General features: G+C 41.0%; 2 protein-coding genes across 3 annotated transcripts; one reads left to right on the forward strand and one right to left on the reverse strand.

Moving 5' to 3' along the window:
- Window positions 1–57: 57 nt before the first annotated feature.
- On the reverse strand, window positions 58–19,082 carry LOC109604550 (E3 ubiquitin-protein ligase HERC2). 2 transcript variants are annotated; one of them, XM_020021082.2, is made up of 44 exons: window positions 18,376–19,082; window positions 18,154–18,322; window positions 17,764–18,102; window positions 17,555–17,711; window positions 17,331–17,501; window positions 17,023–17,278; window positions 16,758–16,968; window positions 15,880–16,451; window positions 15,369–15,818; window positions 14,880–15,313; window positions 14,523–14,824; window positions 13,767–14,091; window positions 13,288–13,615; window positions 13,048–13,233; window positions 12,795–12,972; window positions 11,765–12,576; window positions 11,044–11,679; window positions 10,799–10,988; window positions 10,423–10,736; window positions 9,974–10,364; window positions 9,400–9,909; window positions 8,878–9,347; window positions 8,583–8,783; window positions 8,340–8,529; window positions 8,040–8,285; window positions 7,806–7,987; window positions 7,551–7,748; window positions 7,310–7,499; window positions 7,047–7,252; window positions 5,768–6,988; window positions 5,578–5,712; window positions 5,210–5,519; window positions 4,995–5,153; window positions 4,526–4,942; window positions 4,245–4,468; window positions 3,507–4,192; window positions 3,255–3,455; window positions 2,969–3,199; window positions 2,679–2,913; window positions 2,135–2,627; window positions 1,580–2,078; window positions 1,362–1,525; window positions 1,065–1,309; window positions 58–1,012 (listed from the first exon to the last, which is right to left on the reverse strand). In XM_020021082.2, the coding sequence occupies exons 1-44, from the start codon at window positions 18,598–18,600 to the stop codon at window positions 863–865; spliced, it is 14,409 nt and encodes a 4,802-aa protein (XP_019876641.2). In that variant the 5' UTR covers window positions 18,601–19,082; the 3' UTR covers window positions 58–862. The 2 variants fall into 2 exon arrangements, with proteins under 2 accessions (XP_019876641.2, XP_049821207.1); XM_049965250.1 differs by having other exon boundaries at window positions 16,758–17,278.
- A 123-nt stretch (window positions 19,083–19,205) lies between these two features.
- LOC109605670 (1-acyl-sn-glycerol-3-phosphate acyltransferase alpha) lies at window positions 19,206–25,857 on the forward strand. Its single transcript, XM_020022266.2, has 5 exons — window positions 19,206–19,708; window positions 19,763–19,896; window positions 23,724–23,905; window positions 24,695–24,860; window positions 24,920–25,857. The coding sequence occupies exons 1-5, from the start codon at window positions 19,524–19,526 to the stop codon at window positions 25,084–25,086; spliced, it is 834 nt and encodes a 277-aa protein (XP_019877825.1). The 5' UTR covers window positions 19,206–19,523; the 3' UTR covers window positions 25,087–25,857.
- Window positions 25,858–26,276: the final 419 nt, after the last annotated feature.

Below are 26,276 nucleotides of genomic sequence, written 5' to 3' on the forward strand. Positions count from 1 at the left end.
AATTAGAAGATGTAAAATTTATGTCAGAAATTGTCACATTGGGTGCTTAGCAACAAATAGTTTTTTAAATCGTTTATTTATTAAATATATGACTAGATACAGTGAAAAATATAAATTACATTTTTAACATAATACTTATTAAATAATTTGTAGTACCGCAAAACAACAATAAGCTCGTTACAATTTTTTGAAGTGCCCTAGCCTTATATACAGCTGCCTGTATATTAATACACAAGTTTCGAGTTGAAAAGTGTTAATTTAAACTACATAGACGAAGCAATATAATAATAGTTTATCTCATAGAGACTAAATGCAGACATAATAATGAGTATACAATTTCCGTCATGGCACATTGACAAGATCCTCGTGAACAAGCATAACATTAAAATTGACATTGTTTAAATAGGAATGTTTGATAATAAACAATTCAAATCCTTCATGGAAACAATACAACAATAAGTAAAAAGTAATTCTATCGACAGCAATCAAAGTACCCATTTTATCAACAAGCTGAAGCTCCGTGGTGTGGAATTTTGTTCGGGCCATCCAGCAAAACCCCCTTTTTCAAGCGTTCCAGTTTTGCCAACCTCCAAACAGTGATCACAGTTACAGTCGATAAAGTAGGGAACGTCACAAAAATCTAGTCCGGGGAACCACCAAACAAAAGTCCACGCCAGTCACGAAAGCGCCCGAAATGAAATAGACAAAATCGAATAACATTTTATAAACAGTAACTACAAAATGATTGATAAATATGTGTGTGTATATACCTACACTGCCATCACATTACTTAGTAGTAACACATCAATTGAATGAGACACGTAGTGTGTACACAAATGGACGGGTGGTTGTTGCTGATGGTTCAGTTGCTGCCGTCCATTTCGGGGTCGCTTTCCGCGTCCGAGCTCGAGCTCACCGTCAAATCGCCGGCAATCGCGACCCTCGCATACTCGTCTTTGTCTATCGACTTGCAAAAGTGTATGGCGTATTTCAATTTTTGCTGCAGCACATGCTAAAACAAAACCAATGGTGATCACATTAACTTAACAGTTAAACGTGGTTACCTTGCACGAATATCGCGGCATTTTAAGCAGGAAAAAGCAGGTGTAACTCTCGGGTAGGAAGTGGTCGGGCGGGCTGTACTTGTCGAGTATTTGAATGACGAAATCCCGTCCACGGAAATCGGGTATCGTCCTTGGAAGTCTAGTCCTGCCCCACACGAAACGCAGGAACAATGACCGTTCTTGGTTGGTGAACTCCTCCATCACGTCCCAGAACCACTGGATAAGTGGGGCGCTGGCGTCAATTCCTAACGAAATAACTGGTGTTAAACTTAGGTTGTTAAAAAGCAAGACCGTTACCTTTATAAGTTGCCACGGACTTTAATAATGGTAGGGGTATGTCCGGGGAACCACAGACCATCGTTTCCAACTCGTACCCACTGAATAGTGACAACAGGGGAACCGGCACCACTTTGGACATTCCGTCTCTTACAGCCTTTATCTGTTCGTCAAATTCTGTAAGCCTGAAACGGGTACTGGGGTCAAAAACTGTCTTCTTTTACGGCACCTTAACTTACCGAAAGTTTAAAGCTAGTTTTACGTATTCCAGTCTATTCTCGTAGGTGATCCTCTTGTACCTGGTGCTTAAAGGAACGTCAGTACCGCACGACGACGGTGTGGAGAAGGGCATCTCCAAATTCTGGAACAGAGGCTCCTCAGGCCCCATGTCCCTGATGCACAACAACCCGGGCACGTAATCCCTGTCGATTTCAGTTAAATCAGCAGGCGTCAACTCGATGCCCGCCAGCTGTTTCCAGACCGGTTCGGCCAGGTTCAAACTGAGGGGGGAACCGGTGCGTATGGCAATTCCCATGAGCACACCCAGGAATCGGAACATGTTGAGGTGGAGGCAAGTTTTGGCTGACGGGTTGAGGATGAAGCAGTCCCTGTTGGCGCCCGCCTCGTCCCGACCGTTGGGCGTGGGTATCAAAAGAGGCAGGGAACCGTTCTGCAGTTCGTCACACATTTCGGCTATGCTCTCGCTGTAGCCGCCCCCACAATCGTCCACACTCTCACCTGAAGTTTTTATTTATTTGTAATTGAGTTTGCTGACTTTCCTGTAGAAAACTTACCGACAAACTCCACCTTCCACACGCGATGTGGCAACGCCAAAGTTTCAGACGTTAATAGAGGTAGTTTGGTCACCATTTGGCCGAACACCGACTTCATGCCGTCCACCCCGGCTAAACCACCCCTAGACCTAGACCTTTTGACCTGGATTCTATTCAATTCGATAACCGGCCCGTGATGCTTGTCGCGTACCATAGTGGCCTGGACCACCTTCCTGAACGTTCCCTCTTTGATGTTGTAGATCAAAATGCTGCGCAGCTCGTGCAGGGAGTCAGGGCCGGTGATGGGGAACATGGTGATGCAGGGACAAATGAGTTCCGCAAAGTGGTGCAGCAGCACAAGGCGTTGGTGCAGTACCTGGGTCGGTATGTCTTGGAGGAGGTCGTATTCTATGGGTGCCACAGTTGGCAGTTTGGCACAGGCAGAGCTGGCGTTACTCGTGGACCAGGCCAGGGTGTGGGCGGAGCCACATGCTACGTTCGTTATCTTTTTACCCTAAAACGTGGACATTTCAAGTCACATTCATTTAACAATGATTAAACCTACTTGAAGTGATGAAACTAATCTGGGTCTTTGAATGGCGTTGGTCGTCCCGTCTCCTAGTTGTCCTTCATCGTTGTCACCCCACGTGTACACCTCCCCTTCGTCGGAGCAGGCGACGCAGTGGAGGGATCCAGTGGCGATGCTTATGATCTTCTTGCCCTGCAACGCAGCCACCTTCTTTGGTCGCCTAATGTGATCTCCATTACCGTGGCCCAACCGGTGATAATCCCCTTTACCCCTGGAACAATAAAACTATTTACTGACTGTCTGTGCAAGTTACAACGTGAGCGTACCATGTGTAGACGCTTCCTGATCTTGTCAATGCTACTGAAAATTGGGAACCACATTCCACCTTGACGACGCCCAGGCCTGCGAGGCTTTCGATCTTCATGGGTATTTTACAGCCGTCGGAGCCTCCACGCCCCAGTTTGCCGTAGTCCCCGTCGCCCCACGACCACACGTTGTCGTCGTCGGTGATGCACAGTGTTTGGGCATCGCCGGAGCCGCATGCCACGTCAATTACTCTGGAAATAACTCGTATATTTCGGTTCAAGTACAAAAATAATATAAAATTGGTACCTGTATCCTAACAGGGCTTCAACTAATTTAGGTTTTAGCTGGTCCTCGCTTTCGCCAAGTCCTAAACGTCCATATCTGCCCTTGCCCCATATATAAAGTTGGCCGGAACTGGTTATGGCAGCTGAGTGGGCCCCACCACAGGCTATATCCACAATTTCGAAGCCCTGAAGGGCTTCAATCAGTTTGGGGGTTTCGCACGACCTGCAAATCAATTGTTTTTTCCTTGTTATTAATTTGTTAGTTAGTTCTTACGTTCTCAACCCGTGTCCAAGCTTTCCGTCGTCTCCCTCGCCCCACGAGTACACATCATTATCGGCCGACAAGGCCAGACAGTGTTTGCCGCCCGAATTAACGGCAACCTTCTTCACAAACACGTGCTGTATCGACTCCAGCAAGGTGGGCACCAACACGGAGTCCGTGCCTCCAATCCCTAATCTTCCACCGGCTCCGTAACCTGTGGCGTACACCTTCCCGTCCGCCGTGACGGCGAACAACGTCTGCTCCCCGCCCACCAACTGGACCGGCCTCAAGCTGGACAACGCCTCACAAGCGGTAGGCTGCTTCACTTTGGCGCCCTCTACGCCACCTAATTGGCCACGGTGATTATGACCCCAGCCGTAGATAGTACCCGAACCGCCCCACGACAACGTCCAGTCATCGGGGCGACGGTTAAGCCATATTAGTAGCTGTTCGTCGTGCTCTTTGTGGAACACCGAGTGCTTCTCGTGCTCCATGTACTTGCCCGGGGGACAGTCGATGTGGTCGCTGAGCTTCTTACGCACCTCTTCGCAAAACGTCATCGGCAGAGGGGTGCGATGGATTAGTGATTTGGCCACGCGAGCTGCGTGGCAGTACCGCCTGAACCACGACCACTTGTGGTTCTCGGTTAGGCCTATCATCTTGTCCAGCTCAAGGTCACAAGCCAGAGCAACCAACACCTTAAATTAATAAAGTAAGTATTTGAGAATACAATGATGGTTCTAAAATTACTTTGAAGAAGTCGGAATGCATTAGATGTAGTCCGGCCCGGACGGAGCTGTCCTCGTACTCGTATTGTCTCAGCAAGGCTTGAGGTAGTTCTTCCAGTAATATGCCGAGGGCGCTGTCCGGTGCCTTCAGTTGTTGGAGCTGTTGGGTGACCGCCTCGGCTTTCGTGTCTTCACCCACCAACAGTCGGTGCAACTTCTGCAACGCCCACATGCGTTGCGCAGGCGCTGTAACAACCCCACATCGTACCTTGTCATTACTACTGTTAAATTAAAGAGTTTTACCGAGAAAGCTGAGTTGGGAACAGGAGGCCAACGCCGCCGCCAATCGGGACATCAAAGCTGAATCCGCAGATCTATACAGACGTGCGTCTAGAAGGCACATCACCATGTCTATAGACGGTTGACTCAGTACAGCACGGTCGGACCCGATTTCTTTGGGTCCGTGGTTGGACATCACGGGGTAAACGGTGAAGCGCCACCCCCAGCCATTCACTGAGCTGTCGCTTTGGAACGACCATCTCAGTTCGTCACCCGGTATTCTGAGTTCCGAAGACCAGTCGGACCACTCCCGGCCCGACCTGGTGGCGAAAACTCTTCCGGTACTGTCGGTGATCTGCAGAGGGTCGTGCCGCCTCTCTGTGGAACATCGTCGATCGAACTCTACGCGTAGGGCGTCCGCCCCAGGCAACTTTACTTGTCCTACAACAAAACAGCTTTAGTCCCACGGACTTGTACGATAACCTTTGTTTACCTCTGAGGGTGACATCGTCGATGTACGGGTGATTTGATTCTTGCACCACCGGATGGGGAGTACTGGTCAGAGTTTGTGTACTGTTGGAGATGTCCTCCAGTTCAGTCACGCACAGCTCTAGCAACATGGCCCCAATTGAACTGTTACTGCTACCCATTGCTTAAGAAAACATTACTTTATTATTGAGTTACGAGAACTTTATAATAAAGACTTACAAATTAAGACAGAAGACAAGATGTCAACGGACTGTTCGTCTTCGATTCTATCAGCTACGGCCAGTTTGAGCAAGTCAACGAGCAGCCTAGCATCGTTCTCGCTTAGAAGGCTGGTGAACTCATCCAAACCGGATATGTCACCGTCACCAATAACTTCAGCGTGTGAGGTTAAAGTGGCTGCAATAACCGACATGGCACTCGTCGACATTCTAGAATGTTTGGAGCTCATGCTGGCCGAACAACTGCTGGCGGTCATCGACTGCATCAGTGCCAGAGGGTTCTCTTCGGCTTCCGGCGTTGTTTGATGGCTCTAGAATTAATATTTAGATGAACTTATGAATTTATTTTATAGAGGGCGTGGTGCTTACGTTGATTCCAGTGATTTCAGTCAGTGACACCGGAGCTTCTCCTCCACCAAAGGCGATTTCTCCTTCTTTGTTTACCAAGGAACCATTTTCCACTGATCTGTCGTGTGGTGTTGTGTCAGGGGTGCTTGATTGCTGCTGGAAACAATTAAATTACACACAACATTGGTGACCAGTACCGCACTTGTAGTACCTTAACGTTGTTTTTGATGTTGGTGTGACTGCACAAGGCCTTAACAAGGGCTTGCCTGAGTTGCTGGATGTGCATGGCGTTCAGGATGTGCTGCAAGGCTTGTTGTTTAGCCGTGTTGCTTTCCAACGACATAACAATGCTGCTCAACGATGGGGCGTTCTTGTTGACCGTGGAAGTGGGCGCCTTCTCACCATCGTACAGACCTAAAATGGAGGACCCCAAAGGATCTTTCGCCACGGGGAATATCACCGGCTCAATTTTAGACACCGTTTGGATGTCTTGCAGTGTCCAGGCTATTGAGTGGGAGCTGCCACAGGCTACTCTGTTGATGTGTACGTCTTCCAAACCATGCACCAAGGCGGGCTTTCGATTGACAACTGTCGAACCGTTGCCTTGCTGGCCGTGGTCGTTGTCACCCCAGGCATACACCTGTCCTGACTCCGTTACAGCCAAACAGTGTAGAGCACCGACAGCAACGTGTATCACCTTCTTGTCCTTGAGTGATTCGATCATGGTGGGTTTTCTGACGTGCTGATCCGACCCGTGCCCTAATCGGAAGTAGTCGCCCTTCCCCCACGTCCAAACCTCCCCCGCCTTGGTCAAGGCTAGGGAAAACTGGGCGCCACACTCAATCTGGATAACACCCAGAGAGTTCAGACGTTCGATGTTGTGAGGGACGGTGCAGCCCTCCGAGCCACCCCGCCCCAGCTTGCCAAAGTCCCCGTCGCCCCACGAGAACACCAGCCCCTCGTCCGACAAGGCCAACGTCTGGGCGTCGCGGCTCCCGCACGCTACCTGCACGATCCTGTGCCCCACCAACGCCTTCACCTGCTTAGGCTTCAGCTGCGTGACGTTGTCCCCGTGTCCCAGCCTTCCGTACTCCCCCAAACCCCACGTGTACAGCTCCCCGCTGCTGGTAATGGCGGCGGAATGTGAGCTGCCGCACGCAATGTCCCTGATTTTCTTGCTCCTCAACACCTCGATCAGCTTGGGCTTGTCCAAGTTTAGTCGATTGCCGTGTCCCAACTTGCCGTCCTCGCCCTCGCCCCACGAGAACACCTTGCCGTCCAGCGTGAGGGCCATGGCGTGCTTGCCGCCCGAATGCACGGCCACCTTTTTGATCACGTACTGGCTTAGGAACGGTATGGGGCGGGGTACGGGTACGTTATTGTTGTGGCCCAGACCCAGGCGTCCGTTGGTACCCTCTCCGCACGCGTACAACTGTAAATTAATCATTTTTAAGTAGTGTAATTATAAAATATGATTAAGACTTGATTACTTTTCCTTCCTGCGACACAACGAACAAGGATTTAGACCCTCCCGCTATGAATGTGGGACGTAGATGGTTTAGGAAGTCCGACTGGACGGGCAGCTTGACCTTGGAGCCTTTCATGCCACCCAATTGATCTTTGTCATTCAGACCCCAGACGAATACTCGGCAGCCGTTGGATTGGCTGGAAGATATGTGTGGGCTGGGTTCCTGAACTACAAAAATTAAACTTTGCAGTTTTGATCAGCTTTCAATGAATTGAATATACGTACACATTGATACCATGCATGGACCTAAGGTTTGCTCTTGACTTAAATCCCAGTCATTAGCCAAAAATGAGACTGAAGTTTTAAGTTCACCGAAGAAGTGCTTCTTCATTCCCATTATGGACATGCCATGAACTTTACAGTCTATTCCGTTATTTCGACATTTAATTATGTTAATTTCTATGATGGGGTAGTACTGGAACACAATGTGAATTAACGAAATACTCAATTAGACTCTTTAATTTACCTTATCCATGTTGGTTAAAAGTAATACACTAGTGTCTTGACTTTTTACGTTAATTATGCTCAATTCTTGCAACGTTTTCAAAGAAGTACCTCCATTAACAACAATAACAGAAGGCATGTAACTATTATCAGACGGATCCACCCCCATTCTTAAACTTTTTATCAAAATATCAGGATAAATTTCTAGTCTAATCCAATGCTGCAAGCAAATACTATAATAAAGTACAAAGTAAAAAATACATTAAGATCAGTTTACTTTTCCCTGAGTGCCCCAACTTTGCCACAAGAAGTTGGGAATTTCGAATTTGGCCACGTGCTGAGACGACACAGTAACATTTTTAACACATTGATTCCATTCAGTTATAATTTCTCCCTCTAGATCGAGTGTGTCGTGCCTGTAGTAACGTCCCGGCTTTCCAGCACAAATTTCGGGCGACCCTAAGGAACATGTTGTTAGTTAGGCAACCAACAAGGTAACAAATTAAATTACCAGGCTCGTTTATTCTGTTGAAGGCGTGCCTGTGTATTTTTCTGGTGTAGAAGCAGTTCTCGCAGTGGTCGTAGTTCTCGCACACTTTGCACTTGAATCTGGGACCCCGGATGGGGCTGACGCCGCAGCCGCTGCAGTAGATGCCCTCGTGGCAGGACGGGACTATCTCCATTTCGGAGATCAGGCCGGTCCAGTTCAGCTGTTTGGGGAAGTCGACCGTCAGGTCGTGGCCGTTGGGGGATATACCTGAAATAATTTGTATCAACCAGTTTTAATAATAAGGAACTTGTCTGTACTTACTGGTAACAATTCCAATGCTGTCATGTGTGACGTACCCCCACTTATACCTGGGGGTCGTTACGTTAGGTTTGACTCGGACCTTGTCTCCTATTTTTATGGAGTTGGGCGTAGGCACAGAAGGAGGGAATCCCAGTAGTTCCACATGTATAAACCTGACCCAATAAGTACTAACTTTATGGTGCCAATTTACCTGTAATTTTAACTTTGTAGGACGGTACCAAGGTACTGTGTTACTAGCCTTACTTGTAAATTAAGGTCGTGCAGGCCTTCCCTGTCAATTTTTGTGACTTTTCCAATATCTCCTAGTTGTACCTCTTCGTATCCTTTACAGCATCTAACCAACATTCCAACTTCAACGTTGTCCCTTACGTACATGGCGTACTCATCGTTGGACAAAAACTGAGACCTTCGGCAGTACGTTTGTGGCTTAACCGAGTCTTCTCCCTACAAAAATGATTTAATAACCACTTATTCATGGTAATCTTAACTGTAGGTTTAAGGTAATAAATAAGTACGACTTAATAATCAGTAAGCTTACAAAAGGAGCCAGTGCCTGCGCCCCAATGGCATTATCATAAGACAACGACTCGGTATCACTGTCGTAGACAGAGCTGACCGAATCGCTCTCTTCCGCCACAAAATCTGGATGCTCCAACAACCAGCCCACCACCGCCTCCGGCGTCATCAAAGACTCGGGCCCAATCGCCAACGTTTTCATGGCGTTCTCCACGGCACGTTTGGTGAAACCCATCTCGATAATCTGGGTGACTATGGGATGTGCGGGCGTCTCGTCCTCCAGCTCCGTTTGCTTCTTCGTCTTCTCGTCCACCACGCTTTTGACCGAGTACTCGCTGTTCGGGGTGGCCACCTCGCTCGTCGTGCACTTGGTGTTGTTCTTCGGCGTCGGCTTCTCGTTATTAATCGCAGACGTCGTCTCGAAGTTGCCTTCGGAAGCCAAATATTGGCTCAGGTTTAGGGCTGCCAGCTGCATCTCTTGCAGATTGAAACCTTAAACGTCACTCACGTTAATAATTACCTCAACAAATACTTGGGGTAGTACCTGGCTTCAAAGGGCTGGGCTGCGTGGCCTTGGCAAGCAGCTTCTGCACCAACAACACCGGTTGTTGATTCAGCTCTTCCTCAATCGACTGTTGCTCCTGCGACTGGTCCATGCCGTTGATGGGGTGCCTCATAATCTTCCTCAACTTGTACTGATTGCCGTGCAAAATCCTCGTCGCATTCAACGCACTGAGGATGATCTGCTGCGTCCTCAAATAGGCGGCGTTCACCTGTCCGTGGAACGACTTCCTGTCGTGATTACTGAAAGGGTTTTGACGGATTAACAGCAGGCTGGCCCACGTTTTGATGAAGTTCTCGCTCAGCAACATCTTGTCGAAGTTGAACTCTACGGGGGCGGCCAATTTTAGGTTGTTGACGGCCACCTTTTTTGTTTCGCCGGTTCCGTGAATTTGCAGGCACAGTTTGCCCTTGGGCGACACCCTGGTGACAGTGCCTTGGACGTTGTCCACTTCTGCGGTGGCTCCCACTCGTGGGCGATCGTCCCAAGCTCCTAAAATAACCCAGTAATTACCAATTTCAATTATGGAAACCACCTATTTGGTTGGTTTACTGACCTATAACGTTCAAACAGGCGGTGATCATAAAGTGTTGCTGATCCGGTACTATTCCATCATTGATTATATTCATCTGACAAGCATCACTCAAGAAGTAGGCGCCAATGTTCAACTTTTGTACCAAAATGGCGTTCAACACTTGATTCCAGCCGACTAAACCGTGCAGGTTCCTCAGGAGAGCAATTATTTCTTGCGCCAAGGTACTACTGTGTGATTGAGTGAGAAGCACCAAAGATTTGGACGAGGATAGAGGCTTGTTACCGGTGTCGTAGGAACAAGTCAAGATGATCTTGCCCAAAATTCCAAGAAGCTTCTCGACGATTGTAGGTATTTCCGGATTGTCCATGTCCCACATTTGCAAAACCGTTTGCAGGAGTCGTACCGTGAGAATCTGCAACGAACAATTAAAGGTTGTTGTCGCAAGAACTTAAAGCATCCTTAGTTCATACTTGTTTAGGTAAATTCAATTCATTTCCGCTTGTTGGTGCTGACAAAAATCCCAGGAACATGTTAATCCAAGGTTTGGTACTGAAGGCACAACATAACTGTTGGGTTTTCGATATGCTTTTGATTAAAGTTAAGCTGCACCACTCGGAATTGTTGGACGATAGGGCTGAGCAAAACAAGCTGCTTAAACCATGAACTGTTGTGGGGTGAAGATTGTCTGTTGAAAGGCCAGCACTTATAGCTATGTTTCTTAGGAAATTGATGCTTGAGTTTCGTAATAGTTTAATCAATTGATTGTCTTTCACCAGTTGAGAACCTGAAACGTAATTAAGGAGAGATTAATCAGGCAATTTAGTTAAGGGTACTTCCTGTATTTACTTTGATCACTGGGTTCTTCAGTGTCGGTGTCTGAAGTGACGGGAGACGGAGGGGAGGCCAAAGTTAAGTCGTATTTCCCCTCAATGCCCATTCTGTAACTGTTGGTGGTACCGTTACTCCACTCCACTCGTACCCAACCATCGTCCCCTAGTTGTCCAATTACTCTACCCTCACCTGGAGGGTTACCATCCTAAAAAAGTTCCCAAAATAATGTCTCATCATTTTAAATATAATAATTATATTACTTGGTCACCCCATTTCCAGTCAGCACCCCTGACGACCCTTGTACCCAATTTCATGAGGCTGGCTAACTCTGGTCCGGTAACAAAGGCATATTTGGGCTTGTTATTCTCAACCATGTCAGCATACAGGACGTAAAATTCCGACACTTTTCTGACGATACTCTGATCCGAGCCAGCCTGCTTTAACAAAGCCAAAACTGAGCTTATCACCCCGCTGTTAACGACAGGCCCCAGCTCCAAGGCGTTGTATCTATTCGAGGACAAAATGCCCAGAATGGCCAGCAACATCCTGGCTCTAGGAATGTCCCTTAAGAGCGTATAGGTGCCCAAATTGAGGCTGACTTTGGCGTTTGTTCCCTTCATTTTGCTCGACTTATTCGGTATGTCACGCAGGATGTAGTTGCGTAAGGTCTCAATGCACCATTCGGTTATGGAGAGCTGGGAGAGCAGCATTTCGGTCTTCAAAAACGGAGTTACTAGCTGTATGTCGTCTAAGCAATGGCACATGAACTCCTCACGTTTGTCCACGCCTAAATATCCGTTTATTATGGAGTATCTGACTGAACTAAGGAAGTTGTTGCTGTTCAGCAGGTGCTTGATCATGTCCAGACCTTGTTTTCTTATCTTGCAACGTTTCACCTAAACAAATACAAAATGGTAAACGGTATAGTTGGTGTATTTATTTTGCCTACCTAACAGGAGTTGATGTATAAGTTTTGCCTACCTGATAGTACATAACCTTCCTAAGTGTCTCGACGTCACAACTAGAGTGCAAAATGAAGTCCATCAAAGAGTTCATCATGTCCATGTTTTCGTAAGTGACTTTCTTCATTTTCTTTTCGGTTAATTTAAAAATAATATTGTTCAAGGCGATTTGTGATTCCAATTTCTTGGCCTTGTCTTCTTCGACTTTGTCTTGTTCCTGCCTGGTTTCGTTCTCCAGTTTTTCCACCGTCCACTTTTCGTCCAATTCGCTCTTCAACTCCGCATTACAGTTCTTCACACCTTTGGACGTATTCGTGTTGTTAGAATCTGCAGTCCTACCCTCAGCTGCAGCTTTGTGAGTTCCGTTCTTGATCTCGTTATTGACGTCGTCGGTTTCGCTTTTGGATTCGGAGATTTTGCCGTCGGACGTGGTCTTTTTCATGGCACTTTTGCCGCTGCTCACGTCTTCGGTGGACTTGTGGCGGTCGCTACTCTGCGATTGTATCGTCGCGTTCACTATGTCCTCCGGTTTTTGTATTTCCGAAGTGTGTCGGCCGCATTTCAGGTCCTTTATCACCTTCCTCACTAGAGTGCGCACCCTCGGCTCTTTGTACAGCACGTTCACCCTTTTGTAAGCCTCGGTTTCTATGCTGATGGCCGGTTTTACGTCGTACAAGAGGAACCGGCACTTCTCCAGCAGGGGGATACATATTTCCTTGTAACTTTTGTTTACCTCCTGGCGCAGCTTGATCAGGTTCCACTTGGTGGTGTGCACCAGCTTGATCAGTTCCACCACCGCTTTGGGTATCTTCAATGTGGGTTGGCTGCCGTCTGTTAACATGGGGGTTGACATTACTGTTAATGCAACTTTAATAAGTGTTTATAAGTTAATATTTAATAAGACCGGTTCCATTTAAAATTGACCAACCATGATTTTATAATTTAATTTGATGGACTGGTCAATTAGAAATGGATCAAACATGAGACAATTAATGTCTATAAACTATGTACTATCCTAGTACCTATAGAAAAAATCTAGATGAACTTACATGCATCTAAAATCGGCAATAAAACATAGCCCAGTCCTAAATGCTTCAACAAAGTGGCGTACAACACCCTACCGATCTCCTCTATTGGATGTTCAAAAGAGAAATCCACCCTTTGCAAAAAATTATTCTGCTTTGAATGCTGTTCTACGATAGCCAGAAACGCTATTACATAAGAATCCTGACGGGGGGAAAAAAGTCAAAAGTAAATAAACCATCTAGTTAGTATATTAGGTGTTGAATCGAAGGCACTTACTGACAGACGACTTTCGGCCAAGGCGTTTATGAAGCCGTTGATGCGGTCGCAGGGCGTCTGCACGTTCTTGAACACCTTCTGCGTGATGTTGGTGCTCATGGCTTCGGTGGGCGTGTTCTCCGCCGTCGAGTTGGTACTGCGTGACTCCCCCTTCTCTTCCCCGAAGGGATTGGGAGGCTGGTCCACCTCAAAAACGCATTAACAGTAACAAAAACACTTTTATTTATTTAATTATATTACTTGTAAGCCTCCGGTTAGGAACGGGGCATTCAACCACTGTCCCGCATTCATCTCCTCGGCCTGCAGGGGCAGGCTCTGACGTAAGTTGAAGGCGTGCAGCCCCAGCAAGTAGCCGATGTTCCTTTCGGCGTCCAACAGGGCGGTACACACGTACATTGCGTCCAAATTTATTTGGGGGACGTCGGGCTCGGGTTGACAGTAGTTCCCGACGATGTAGTTCTCCATTTGTTGCAGCAGATTTTGGTGCTGCGTTGAACTGTTGAAAATGTGACTGGCGTCTTTTCCTGCGTACTTTTGAAGGAGCTCTGTCATTGCTGAGTTATCACATCTAAAAGTTAATTAATTAAATATTTGTTATTAGGATTATATATATAAGATTTTCTGAACTAAAGGTGGTTAAAATTTGTCCAAAAATGAAGAAAATTTGAGGGGCTTCTTCATTATTAGACGTGTTCCACCTATTTGACATTTATTCATACCTAAAATCTTGTATATCATAAACCCTGTTGTGTATAATAAGCCACAACCCCCCATCCAAGTTGTGATTGTCGATGTCAGCCTTCCTGATTAGAGGCAAGTCGTCGTGGATTTTGTGGGAGTAATTGTTGGGCCTGGTTTGTGTGATGCCAGGCCAGGCAATGTCGTCGCTATCGAAGATTTCGATGTCTGGGGAAAGTTTACACAACTTGTCCAGGGATTTTAGTACGTCGTCGAAGATGTCCAGCCAGTTTAGGGACGTCAGGAACATGGGAACTTCTTGTTCCAGAAGGATGAGGCTTACAATCAACTCGGGAAGTAATAAACCTATAAAATAATATTATAATGTACATGTTTTATCAGATAATTGGGCCATTTTCAGTACAACAATTAACTTTATCACCTGGGTAGCTTATCAAGTTACACATTAAACTACAACAGTCATTCTAATTAAGTAGTGCAGCCTTGTTAGAATACAGTAAGTAAAACAATAGTATTGTCTTGAGAATTAAATCAATTTACAGTTTTAGGTCAAAAAATGGCTTCATCTTTGACTCCTTTGATCCCAGTAAAGATCCCACAAGTCCTATTACTAATAGCAACAAAATACAGTTACTGGGGTATCAAGATTTTATTCAAAGTAGTGAGAGTACCCTTCAGGTTTTCAGAACTATTATTTTTGCCTCTAAGACTCGTACTATTTCCATTTAAGCTTATTTTAAAACTAATTTAACCAATGTACCAATAAAGCAACTCACCAATAACATCGTTTTTTAATATCTGCATCACTGAAAGAAAGTTTCTCGTTGACGTTAAGGCAATGTCGAAGCACATGTTGAGGGTGGAACAGATGTGATTGGTGAAACAATCCAAATATTTAATAAGTAGGGTTTCGGCTGCGTCCTGACACTCCGGGTTTTTCTGGTAGATCTTCCCTATGAGCAGTCTTTGGAAACGCTTCAAAAGCTTCAAGCTTGGAGACGGTAGGTTCTTTTGGGCTGGCACCTTGCCGGACGTGGAGAACTCCTTCAGCGACGACTGGGACAAGGTACTACTATTTCTAGAACAAACAAAACATGTATTTAATTGTTACAATTCTAAAACTGTTGAGTTACCTAACGAGCTGACGGACTAGGTACAACAAGGGAATGTTAATGTGGGATGACTGGTCGAAATTCTCGTCAGAATTGGCTAGTTCACTGATATCAACACCTAGGGCTTCGTTTAAAGCTTGTTCTAGCCCACCATCAGCCATCAGGCTCCAAACCAAAAGGTCAGTCATAAAACGATGACCGGACCTACACATTTTGGGCTCCATATCCGTGTTTAACAACAAGGAACTAAGAGTCCTTGCCCTTCCGTTAGCTGTTGGAAGTAGGACAGACCAACCAGCTTGCAAGGCAGCCTGAGCAGCCTGTTGGACTGTGGGCAAGATGTTTACTGCACTTGCCAGGTAAACCACTTGGCTTTTTAAGCTACACAACAGCTTACTGTTTGGACCTAGTCCCACCGATTTTGCGTCGATGGCATTGCTTATAATACTGTGTAGCTGTAAAATTAATGCAATAAAAAAGGGAATTGAAGCCTACACATTTATGATTTACCTGCAGATGTAATAAATTTAATGCAGATATGGCCAGACACTCCTTGTCCTGGGTGGAAGGACTGGACGCCACCACAATTTCTAATATCTGATCAATATGCTTGAACGTATTTTCCGTCAAATCGATAACAAACGGCACAGACATCTTAGGAATGTAGGAATTAACGTCGGTCCACGCCAGACTCTGGTTCCTGCCGCAACAAACCCCCACCGCCTTCTGGCCCTTGAGCTGCTCCACCAGTCTTGGTTGTTGTATGAAAGCGTCGGATGTGTCGCAGATCTGACGCTTATCGTTGGCACCCCAGCCGTAAATCTCACCCTCGTCGGTCAAAGCCAAGACGTGGCTCATGCCCACACTTACTGAGACGATTCTTTTGTCTTTTAGGGCCTCCACCTGCTGAGGAAAACGGACGTGTTCTTCCGTGGCGTGCCCCAGCTTCCAACCTTCTCCCTACATATACAAAAAATTAAAACGTTAGTGGGGAAACAAGGAGGAACAACATAATTCCAACCTTCCCCCAGGTGTAAAGCTGCCCTTCTTTCGACAAGGCGACGCTGAAATGCGTGCCACAGTAAACCTCAGTGATCTCCACGTTCTGCAGCTTGTCCACGACGCGGGGCAACTTGGAACCGTCCGAGCCACCCCTGCCCAGCTTGCCGTAGTCGCCGTCCCCCCAACTGTACACCTTGCCCTGCAGCGTGACGCACAAAGTGTGGGCGTCGCCCGCCCCGCACGCCACCTTCGTCACGAACTCTCCGGACAGCGCCAGCACCATCGTGGGCACCGAACAGTCTTCGGAAGTGCCGTGACCCAGTCGGCCGTAGTTGCCCCGCCCCCATGTGTACAGACTGCCGTTGGCTGTGATTGCGGCACTGTAGGTGGCGCCGCACTCGATGTCCACCACGTCTTTGTTCTTTAAGGCTTCTATGAGGGTCGGTTCTTCTTTGAATGAGTTGTCGCCGTGGCCCAGTCGGCCGCCATCGCCTATGCCCCACGAGTAAACTTCGAAGTCGGACGTGAGGGCCATGAAGTGTTTGCCTTCGATGTGGCTCGATATTTTGATGACTTCTTTGTCTTTTAAACCTGAGGCACATCGATCACACATTAAAGCTGACATCTCAAAAACAGTTTTGACAATTAAAATTATTCACTTCTAAATTATACAAGGAATAAAACTCATTTGGTTGATCACACATCAAAATTGACATATCTCAAAAACGGCTTTGACAATCAAAATTAATCAAGAGTGCTTTTTTCTTCTAAATTATGCAAAGAATGTAAAAAAGTATGATTAATTTTGATTATCGCAGACGTTTTTGAGATATTTCAGTTTTAGTGAAATGCCTTATCTTTCTTCAAGCATTAAAACTTCTATCCCCATAGAATTACCTTCCACAAACTGAGGACACTGCAACTCCGACGTGTAATACATAAAATAAACGGTCCCTGATCTGGTCAGAATCAGCAGTCGTCTGTCAGAGCAGCATATTTGTTTTATCGTCAGCTCGGAGAGGGAGTCGCAGTTTTGGGGCCCGGGGCCCTGCAGCCACGACAACGACCCCCAGCCCCAGGCCCTTTGGCCGGAGTAGAAGGACGTCGACTGCAAAATTAACACTGTTAACCACCCGAACGTCACCACCTTTAGGTGTTTTACCTTCGTAAACGATAGAGGAGGTATATGCGGTAATGCCAGTCTGTCTAAGTGGGCTATGATGAAGACGGCAGCCTGTCGAAGGTCAATTTCGACCCCGTCTTCGTCGGGCAGTTCTAGCAGATCTAAAAATATTTTGGTGCAAGATGGAAGCTCTTCAGACTCATCCTTGGGGAACATATTCGACTTTTCTGGTTGGATGTCTGAGAAACGTTTAATGAAAGGTAGTAGAGGGGCACTGGGGTCATCGAGGTTTGATCTGGAAACGGAGGCTATAAAATTTAAGATAATTTGTGGCCAAATTACAAAACCTATTGTCATTAAGGTGTGATCTTTTCTCCCAGATGTTCAGTAGTAAAAGTACCATTTCTAAAATGCTGCTCAGACTTCCTTTTTGCAAGGCAAACTCCAGTAACAAATTCAAGGATGTGTGTTGATCCTCTAAAGGTACATTGCAGTATTGTCTCCCACTTGTTACATCTCTATAAAGTCACACATATTAAATTGAATTGAAAATTAAGTATTTCCCTTGTACCCTGTGATAACTTGTCGTAAAAATTTCGAGGATCTCTCCACGACTTCCAACCAGACTGGTGACACATTAACCTGCCCAAACAAGGTGGCCACAGGCAACATTCTTAGTGCCTCAAGTGATTCGCTCAGAAGTTCACTACACAGGTCAGTATCTTCCCCTAAGTTTAAAATAATTAATAATGCTATAAATATGGACGTAAATTAATGTACCTAATCTCCAGGCCCTCCTTAGGAATGCAAAGGAAAAGTTTAAGGCTGCTCTAGACCCAACCCTGGCCAAACCAATGGCCGGATCATGCTGTGGCTGTTTATGCCTTTCATCCTTGGCAACTACTTTGGTCTCTGTTTCTATACTAGCCTTGCGTTTGTATATTCCATTCTCAAACTCAGGGGAATTAGGCACTCTGTTTAAAGCAATGAAGTACCTTTTATATATGGACAGCCTGTAAGATAATCGAGTGGCTGATAGAGTCGAACTAGCTGCCTCATAACAGAGGGTTTTTTGTTCATTGTTCAAGCTCAACAAGCACAATGATAATTGTTCAAGTGCTGCAAAGTTACCAGTTAGTTTATTTATTAAAACAACCAAGAACAGCTTACATGGTTGAGGCCCCCAAGCCCATTTATTCAACAGACTTTCCATAGAAGGAATCGGCACTTTCTCTTGTGTTTTCTGCGCCGATTCCTCGGCATCCAGTTTTTGACAAGGCTGGCAATTGCAACCGCTGTCCGGGCCGCAGATTCCATCGCAGCACGTACAAGTTAACACCTGACAAACAACAGTTATTAACTAACACTTCAATTGTTGTTGGTGCGGCGTACCCTCTGTCCGCAGTAGTACTTGCCGAATTCCCCCTGCTTGGCCGTAACGCCCGCGCTGTTCAACAGGCCCACCGAAAAGTTACCAGTGAGCTCTCCGTCCGTTATGAGGCCGTTCCAGCAGTTCGCCAGGCTGTCGTGGCCGTTGAACAGCGACTGCAGGTCGGTCTTCAGCCATTTCAGGTCCAGACGGGGCTGCGGCCTCAGCGTGGTCTCGCAGTGAGACATGGTTTACCTAGAAATCTGATAGGATGCATGAAGTCTTCACTTCTTTCCCCATTGACAGCTGACTGACAATAACAAATTTGACATATGGGTGCAATGTACCGGATTTTTCGACTTTGTTAAATTAAATGGGGGTGGTATTTTATGGTGGTGCAAACTTTGTGCTGTTACGTGCGTCCCTAGTGCCATCTAATTGGATATTTACCGGAACTGATGGACTTTTTTAAACATTATTTATTGACAGAGCCGACAATGCCGCCATATTTTCTAAACAATTATGGGGCACGTTCCGAAAACATTTTCTAAATAATCACCGCTGAACAGTCTTATTGGACAAAATTGCATAAACTGTTTTTATTATTGTTAATCAAATGTATAAACCTAATTATCCTAATAATTATCGAAATAAAGCCTAATTATCGAAATAAAGCAGACCAAAGTCTAGTAAGGTAATGTTAAGTCATGCAACCAGGATTACACCAATAGTTAATGTCAAAACATTTTCATTAAATCAAATTTAAATGTTGTTAAGTATGTGTATTATAATAAACATAATTATAATTACAAAATTAAATGTATCTATGTAATTTATTTCGTTTTAAACAATAAAAACTAATAGTAAAGTAATGTTATGGTATGCAACCAACATTACGCCAATAATAAAAGTCACAAAACATCGTTATTAAATCAAATTTAAACGTTATTAAGTAATGGATGGTTAAAATTTACGGCACACAAGTCGAGACAAATAAAATTCGTAAAACCGGCGTAAGGCGCGTTTCGCCATCAATTCGAATTTGTCAGAAGCCCGCGCCTTTGAACAAACAAAATGGCACGCGCAAACTAACAGATACGATGTGTTTATACGGGCCCATAAATCGATTTTCCTTCAGTCACCTAAAAGTCGTGTGCGGGCGTGTTGTAACATGACCGGAACGTACACGGAGATCTTCTTCGCCGTCTGCATTTTAATATTGCCGTTCTTGTACGAGTCCAGCCATGTATTTAGGTACCATTTGAAATTTTTCCTTTATTATGGGATTACGATGGTCAATTCGGTCATACTCATACCGGTGTTTTGCTTTCGGCCCAAGGATGTGAAGAATTTATTGTAAGTCGGCTGTCGTAGGGGTTAGTCGAGTTATTGATGGTTTGTTGTTGTTAGGCTGGCGTCAACCTTTTGTCGCATCTGTTCTACGTTAATTGGCATACGATGGATTCTCAAGGGACAGGAGAACTTGGAAAAGGATCAGTCCTGCGTTATCGTGGCAAATCACCAAAGCTCACTGGATATTTTGGGTGAGTGTAGGCACATTATAACAATGACGTTGAGTGAGACAAAGGAAACCACCAATAAAAGATCTAAATTTAATCTCTTGGGCATTTCCTAATCTGGAAATTATCAAATACAAAGAAAAAACAACTATTTGTCCTAGAATAATTGTTGCACTGTTGAGAAATGTGTGTGGAAGGGAAATATTAACAAGTTTCAATGTTAAATAACTAATAACTAATAATCTACAGAAACTTTAAGTTAGATAATATATAATTACCCAGTTTAAAATGTTAAAAGTTGAACTAGAGCATTTAAATATTAATAATAAAATATAAATATGACAAATTATCATAAATTTAACAATAATTTTTATAAATATTCAATGGTATATTAATTTACTTTCATCATTTTTAAGGGTGCAATTAGTTTTCAATAGAAAAATTATCTAATTATCACAATTATGTTCAAAATTTGGTGGTACTTTTAATAATTACATAAAAGTTACTTTGTATTTTAACTTTAACTTTAATATAACATAACAATCATATATTTACACAAAATATTGTTTGAAAGACGATAAAAAATAAGACTGAAGGTATTTTAATAAGGAAAATAAGGTCGAAATATGTTTTAAATTTAATTAGAGTCTAATCATTAATTTTTTATGTGTATTTGGTGCATTTTTTAAGTATATAATCAATTAGAATATTTAATTTAGTTAATGGATAAAATTGTTAATGTAATTTTAAACATTTTAAGGTGACACATGATTATTGTCACAATGGCCAGTGAAAGTAAAAACAACAGAAAATAATTAATAATTTTCACAATTATTTGTAATATTCAATAACAAATTCATGTTCCTTCATCATTTTTTAGGATTCAATTACTCTGAAAGCCACAAATTATCTAATTACCATAATTATGTTCAAAATTTTGTGGTTTCTTTATCATTTTTAAGGATTCAATTACTTTAAAAGCCAAAAAGTATCTAATTACCATAATTATGTTCAAAATTTGATGGTACCTTTAATAATTACATAAAGTTATTTTGTTTCCTTAACTTTAAACAGGTAAATAAAGGAAAAAATTCAAATAAATTTGTTTATTGATAAGATCATAATATTTTTATAACAGAACAAACATTTATTTTCACAGAGTATTGTTTGAAACGCAATAAAAAATAAGATCTGGAGGTATTTTAATAAGAAAAATTTGTTTCTTAATTAAATTCTTGAAACTTAATGAATAACAATAATCATAGAGTATTCAATTTGTTTAAAAACTTTCGGATATATTATATTTTAATTACCTACTTGAAAAAGTTAAAGGTCGAAATATGTTTTAAATTTAATTAATATTTAATCACTTAATTTTTGTGAGTAATTGGAGCATACTATAAATACCTAATCTATTATAATATGTAGATATCTCGTCAGATTAATGGTTAATTTTAAAGATTTAAAGCTGATAGATGATTATTATCATTGTAGTGAGTGAAAGTAAAAAACTGTATAAACAGTCCCTGTTAAATAATTAATGTGCATGCTTAGAATGATAAAATATTCAGTGACAGTCACAGAAAAGTAACTCAATACATTGAAATTATCATTTATTGATTTTTTAACAGTTTTAATTTCATGTAAATTTAGTTTTCAACTAATCTAATCTCAAGTTATTAAAAACACTAAAGCAAAAACTATAAAAATTACGTATTTACGTAATATAACCCAGTTAAAATCTAAACAAATAATAATAACTTGGGGTTTATGATAAAATGGGATAAAATTATCAGCTTAATCTTAAATACTATTTACTTCACTACATTTATTTGTCAATTTTATCAATTTAATGAGCAAAACAAAAGAGCCACGTTTGATTGTTAGGGAATTATCAGCAAAAATTACTATAAAAGTAATTTTTATTGACTTTCTTAGTTTAAATATGTATAAATATGACGTTTCAAGGTAATACACACAAATTGCTATTTTACCTAAAATTTCTTGATAATTTTTTATGTTTACCAGCCATTAATTACGTAAATTGGCACAATTAAGAAATTTTAGCTTGGCAAAAATTGTCGTGTGTTACAACAGTGTCGAAACAAAAAGTATTGTTCATTGTTTGTAATAAACACTTCAAAATTTCAGATTTTGTACTTGAATTCAATCTGATATTAAATTCTAATAAGCAAAAATTATTCTAATTATAGTTGTAGTGGTTTAAGTTTATTTTTGTTCAACTTTGCACTTTTCGATATCGTTTAATCTGGGACACGATTTATTTTTTGATTGCTTGTCGTTAATTTAATAAATTATACTATAAAATTCTTTGTGGCAGATTAAATCAAATAATAATTTAATTTTTAAAGGTCCTAAATTTGTATATTTTTTTCAAGCTAATTTATTTATTATTTTGATAAATATTTCGTCAATTAATTAATTACACAAATTAGAACGACATGAGATTTAATTTTAATATACAAACATGACATTTAATTTTAATTTACAAACATGAGATTTAATTTTAATTTACAAACATAAGATCAAAATATTTTTATTTAAGAATATAAATAAGACATTTAGTATAAAATTATACACAAAATTATATATATTTTTAATTGTAACAATTTTTGAAAGTCAGTAAAATGATTGAAATAAAATGTAATGGTTAAAACTTAAATTTAGACCAACTAAATTCTAATAATTTTGAATTTTGTCTATTATGTTCAACTTTGTACTTTTCGATGTCATTAATTTAATCTAGAACACGATTCATCTGATTACTTGTCATTAATTTAATAAATTAAAACAAAAGAATATAACAATTAAATGGTCAACAACGTTATGAAGTATAAATATCAATTACTAATAATAATCACCCTTTTGAAACGGTTAAAAGTTGAAGTATATTTTTCCTTCAGTATTTACACATTAATAATTTATTTTGTGTACTTTGTCCAATGCTTTAATGTGGACATTTCATTAATACCAGGCCAAGGTATAACTTTGTACTGATTTATAAACATAAATGGTCGAAGTTCTGGAGGAAATTTAACAAAACTAACGTTTCAAATTAGATAATAGCCACAGAGAATAATTATTTTCGTAGTTAATGAAAGTTAAAATATTGTGCCAAAATTTAATAATAAATATTTATAATTAGAACAGTTAAAATGTGCAGTGGCAGCTTCAGTAAAACAATAATTTAATTTTTAAGGGTATAAAATATAAAGTATAAAGTATAAAGTATAAAGTATAAAGTATAAAGTATAAAGTATAAAGTATAAAGTATAAAGTATAAAGTATAAAGTATAAAGTATAAAGTATAAAGTATAAAGTATAAAGTATAAAGTATAAAGTATAAAGTATAAAGTATAAAGTATAAAGTATAAAGTATGAAATATAAAATAAATATGTATGAATATTTTTTCAAGGAATTCAAATACTGAAAAATGATTTAAATCAAATCGAATCAATTAATTTCTAATAGTTTTGATTTTTGTGTATTTATTCTATTTTGTACTTTGTAATTTAATCTTGAACACGATTTATATTTACCTGTTGAATTTTTATCATAAACTTAATCAATAGTAATAAATTTGTATAAATATATTTTTACGTTTGAAATTAATCAATCCAGTTTTAAATTGTCAATATCTTCTTTAATATTTTTCCATGTTTTTAATAACATTAATTGACAAATTACCAAAAAAAGGGAGCAGCTAAATCCAGACAAATATAAGTTGATGATTGATGGATTAACCAAAATATTTTCCCCAAGGTGCTAAAATAAAACTTACATAAACATTTCTACATAACAAAATCAATGTTTATTTATTTTATTTCAGGCATGTTCGAGCTGTGGCCCCACATGAACAAGTGCACCGTAATAGCCAAGCGGGAGCTCTTCTACATGTGGCCCTTCGGCCTGGCCGCCTGGCTGTGCGGCCTCATCTTCATTCCGAGGGTGCAAAAGGACAAGGCGAAGTCCGTCATGAACGAGGCGGCCGAGGGGATCAAACAGACCAATGTGAGTGGGTCACCTGATTGATGTTTTATTCAGGGTTTTAAAAAACGATTTTATTGTTTGCCGACATTGATTTTTATCTATGTTGACCAACCCACGGCGAATCTGGTCTAGAATGTCGCACGAGATAACACGTTTTGTCGACTCACAGTGTAAACACAAGAAGTTATGAACAATAAAACATTAGTCGTCAAAAAAATATTAATAATAAAATCAATATCACAGTTTAAACACAATTAATCAACAATTAATTATGTGTTGCATGTAACAAAGCTCCAATCATTAATGTGATAATGAGTATTGAACTTGAATAAAATTAGACGTAATTCATTTAATGATTTTGCTTTAAATAACCGTTCCAAAATAGTGTTTGGCAGACCACCAACCAAGGAATGCAGCAATCAACTCCCAAAAGGTGCCTTATAGATAAATCTTATCCACCCAGGCACTTTTTAAAAAAACATTGAAGGGGGTGGAAGATTATACAATTAACAGTGATTTAAACAAAGAAGGCTGACAACCATTATTAAGCACATCCTGTGTAGATACATCTTTCAATTAACGGCATAAAACAAGTGTTCCGATTTGTTGCACATGTTCAACGTGTAGTTTTCATTTGAATTAACGTTATTTGTTTAACTTGTGCTTTGATTAGTCAGATAAAAATGATTGATTTTGACGTAAGACCGTAAAAAATTGGGTTAATGCCTGACTTAATAATTTATTTATCTTTTATTTTGCTTGTAATGGAATATTGATTATTAATTCGATGAAATATTAAATGTATTTCAGACCAAATTATGGATATTTCCTGAAGGAACTAGGAGGAACACAGGTGAAATCCACCCTTTTAAAAAGGGGGCCTTTCACCTGGCCATAACGTCCCAACTACCCATCGTACCGGTGGTTTACAGTCAGTATTACTTCTTAAACAAGCCAGCGAAGAGGTTCGACCACGGTAACGACGTCATTGCTCACATGTATGGCACAATCTAATGGTTTTTTTCTTGGTTTCAGGTAAAGTGATTATAAACGCATTACCGCAGATCGAAACCAAAGGCCTGACCGTCAATGACATAGACAAACTGATGGACCAAGTCAGGGACGTGATGACGACCACATTCCACGAAAACAACAAATTCCTCAAAGAGTCCCTGAAGAATCCGGCAATCTGTCGGAGTTAGTGCCCATTAAACAGTATTAATTTGTAAGGGCCTAACTGTATCAAGCAATCGAAACTTGTTGGAACATTTTTTGTACTGTTGTTGTTTAAATTTTAATCGGTGATGATTTTAGCCACTGTTTAAAACAAGAAACATTGCTCACCTTTTTATTTTTTAAATATTGAACACGTAAGGTAAATGTGCAGGCATTTACCTCAATTATCTAACACTGAATTGCTTTAATTACGTTCCGGACACACCACAAGATGTGTAAGTGATGTAATTGAATGAGCACCAAAGAAAACTCGCAGCAAAACTACAGTTTTGTGATATTTAAAATGTTTTTATATTTATTATGAAATTGGCTATTTAGTTTGTATACAAATATATTTTTACATTTATCCTTTATGTATTTTTATATTTAAACGTGCCATATTCTTCTAAATTACCAAACTGAAATTACATGTGTCAAAGCAGTGTTACAAAGAGTAAATTCGGTTCTAGTGTAGGACAAATGTGATTACATTTTATTATTATATTTTTATTATTTTTGTCACACTTTTGTTAGTTATAAAACCATGAATTTTGAAAAGTACTATAATAAATGAAGTCTGTGAAGTGTCTTATAAATTTTTGTACTCTTTATATCGCCACTATTGAAGTATTGACTTGTATTTTTTACATATCAGTCAGTTTTAGCTATGAACACCAAATAAACTTCAGTTTTTGCCTAGATTTATAATTAAATGCTATGTAAAATGTATTAAATTAACAATAAATGAGTGCAAGACATATAGAAACTCTCATTCTATCTTTTAGCGTTCATTCAACTTACCTAAGCAAGTTTATGAAGACTTTAAGCAGAATATTTTCATTCCACCGAATTTAAATGACTATTAAATAGTGTAAATATTTTGATCATGTCCTTTGGAAACACATTCAAATTTAGCTCGTTGTTGTTATTTCAAATTTATTTATTTATTTAAATATATATCAATTTTTTAAATATCAAATATCAAGTTTAACTTAAATTACTCCACAATTTTATAGGTTATGTGTTTAATTATTTTTATTATTATCTTACCTTTGATACAGTTTATAACTTTGATCCCAACAACAGTAGTACAAATAGACGAAAAAGTAGCAAATTACGTTAGTTTTCAACATATTAACAGCAAAAATTAAACAACATTAACATAAATAAATAAAGG

Source organism: Aethina tumida, chromosome 3 (assembly GCF_024364675.1).
Source record: "Aethina tumida isolate Nest 87 chromosome 3, icAetTumi1.1, whole genome shotgun sequence".
In the NCBI taxonomy this organism is placed as follows: domain Eukaryota; kingdom Metazoa; phylum Arthropoda; class Insecta; order Coleoptera; family Nitidulidae; genus Aethina; species Aethina tumida.

Excerpts from the sequence above, each read along its gene's own strand:
- LOC109604550 (XM_049965250.1), bottom strand. The coding sequence starts at position 18,600 with ATGTCTCACTGCGAGACCACGCTGAGGCCGCAGCCCCGTCTGGACCTG. Across the intron at positions 8,530-8,582 it reads TGCACGACCTTAATTTACAA|GTAAATTGGCACCATAAAGT; the intron begins GTAAGGCTAGTA and ends TTAAAATTACAG. Across the intron at positions 2,628-2,678 it reads GATTAGTTTCATCACTTCAA|GGTAAAAAGATAACGAACGT; the intron begins GTAGGTTTAATC and ends TCCACGTTTTAG.
- LOC109605670 (XM_020022266.2), top strand. The coding sequence starts at position 19,524 with ATGACCGGAACGTACACGGAGATCTTCTTCGCCGTCTGCATTTTAATA. Across the intron at positions 19,709-19,762 it reads AAGGATGTGAAGAATTTATT|GCTGGCGTCAACCTTTTGTC; the intron begins GTAAGTCGGCTG and ends TGTTGTTGTTAG. Across the intron at positions 24,861-24,919 it reads AGCGAAGAGGTTCGACCACG|GTAAAGTGATTATAAACGCA; the intron begins GTAACGACGTCA and ends TCTTGGTTTCAG.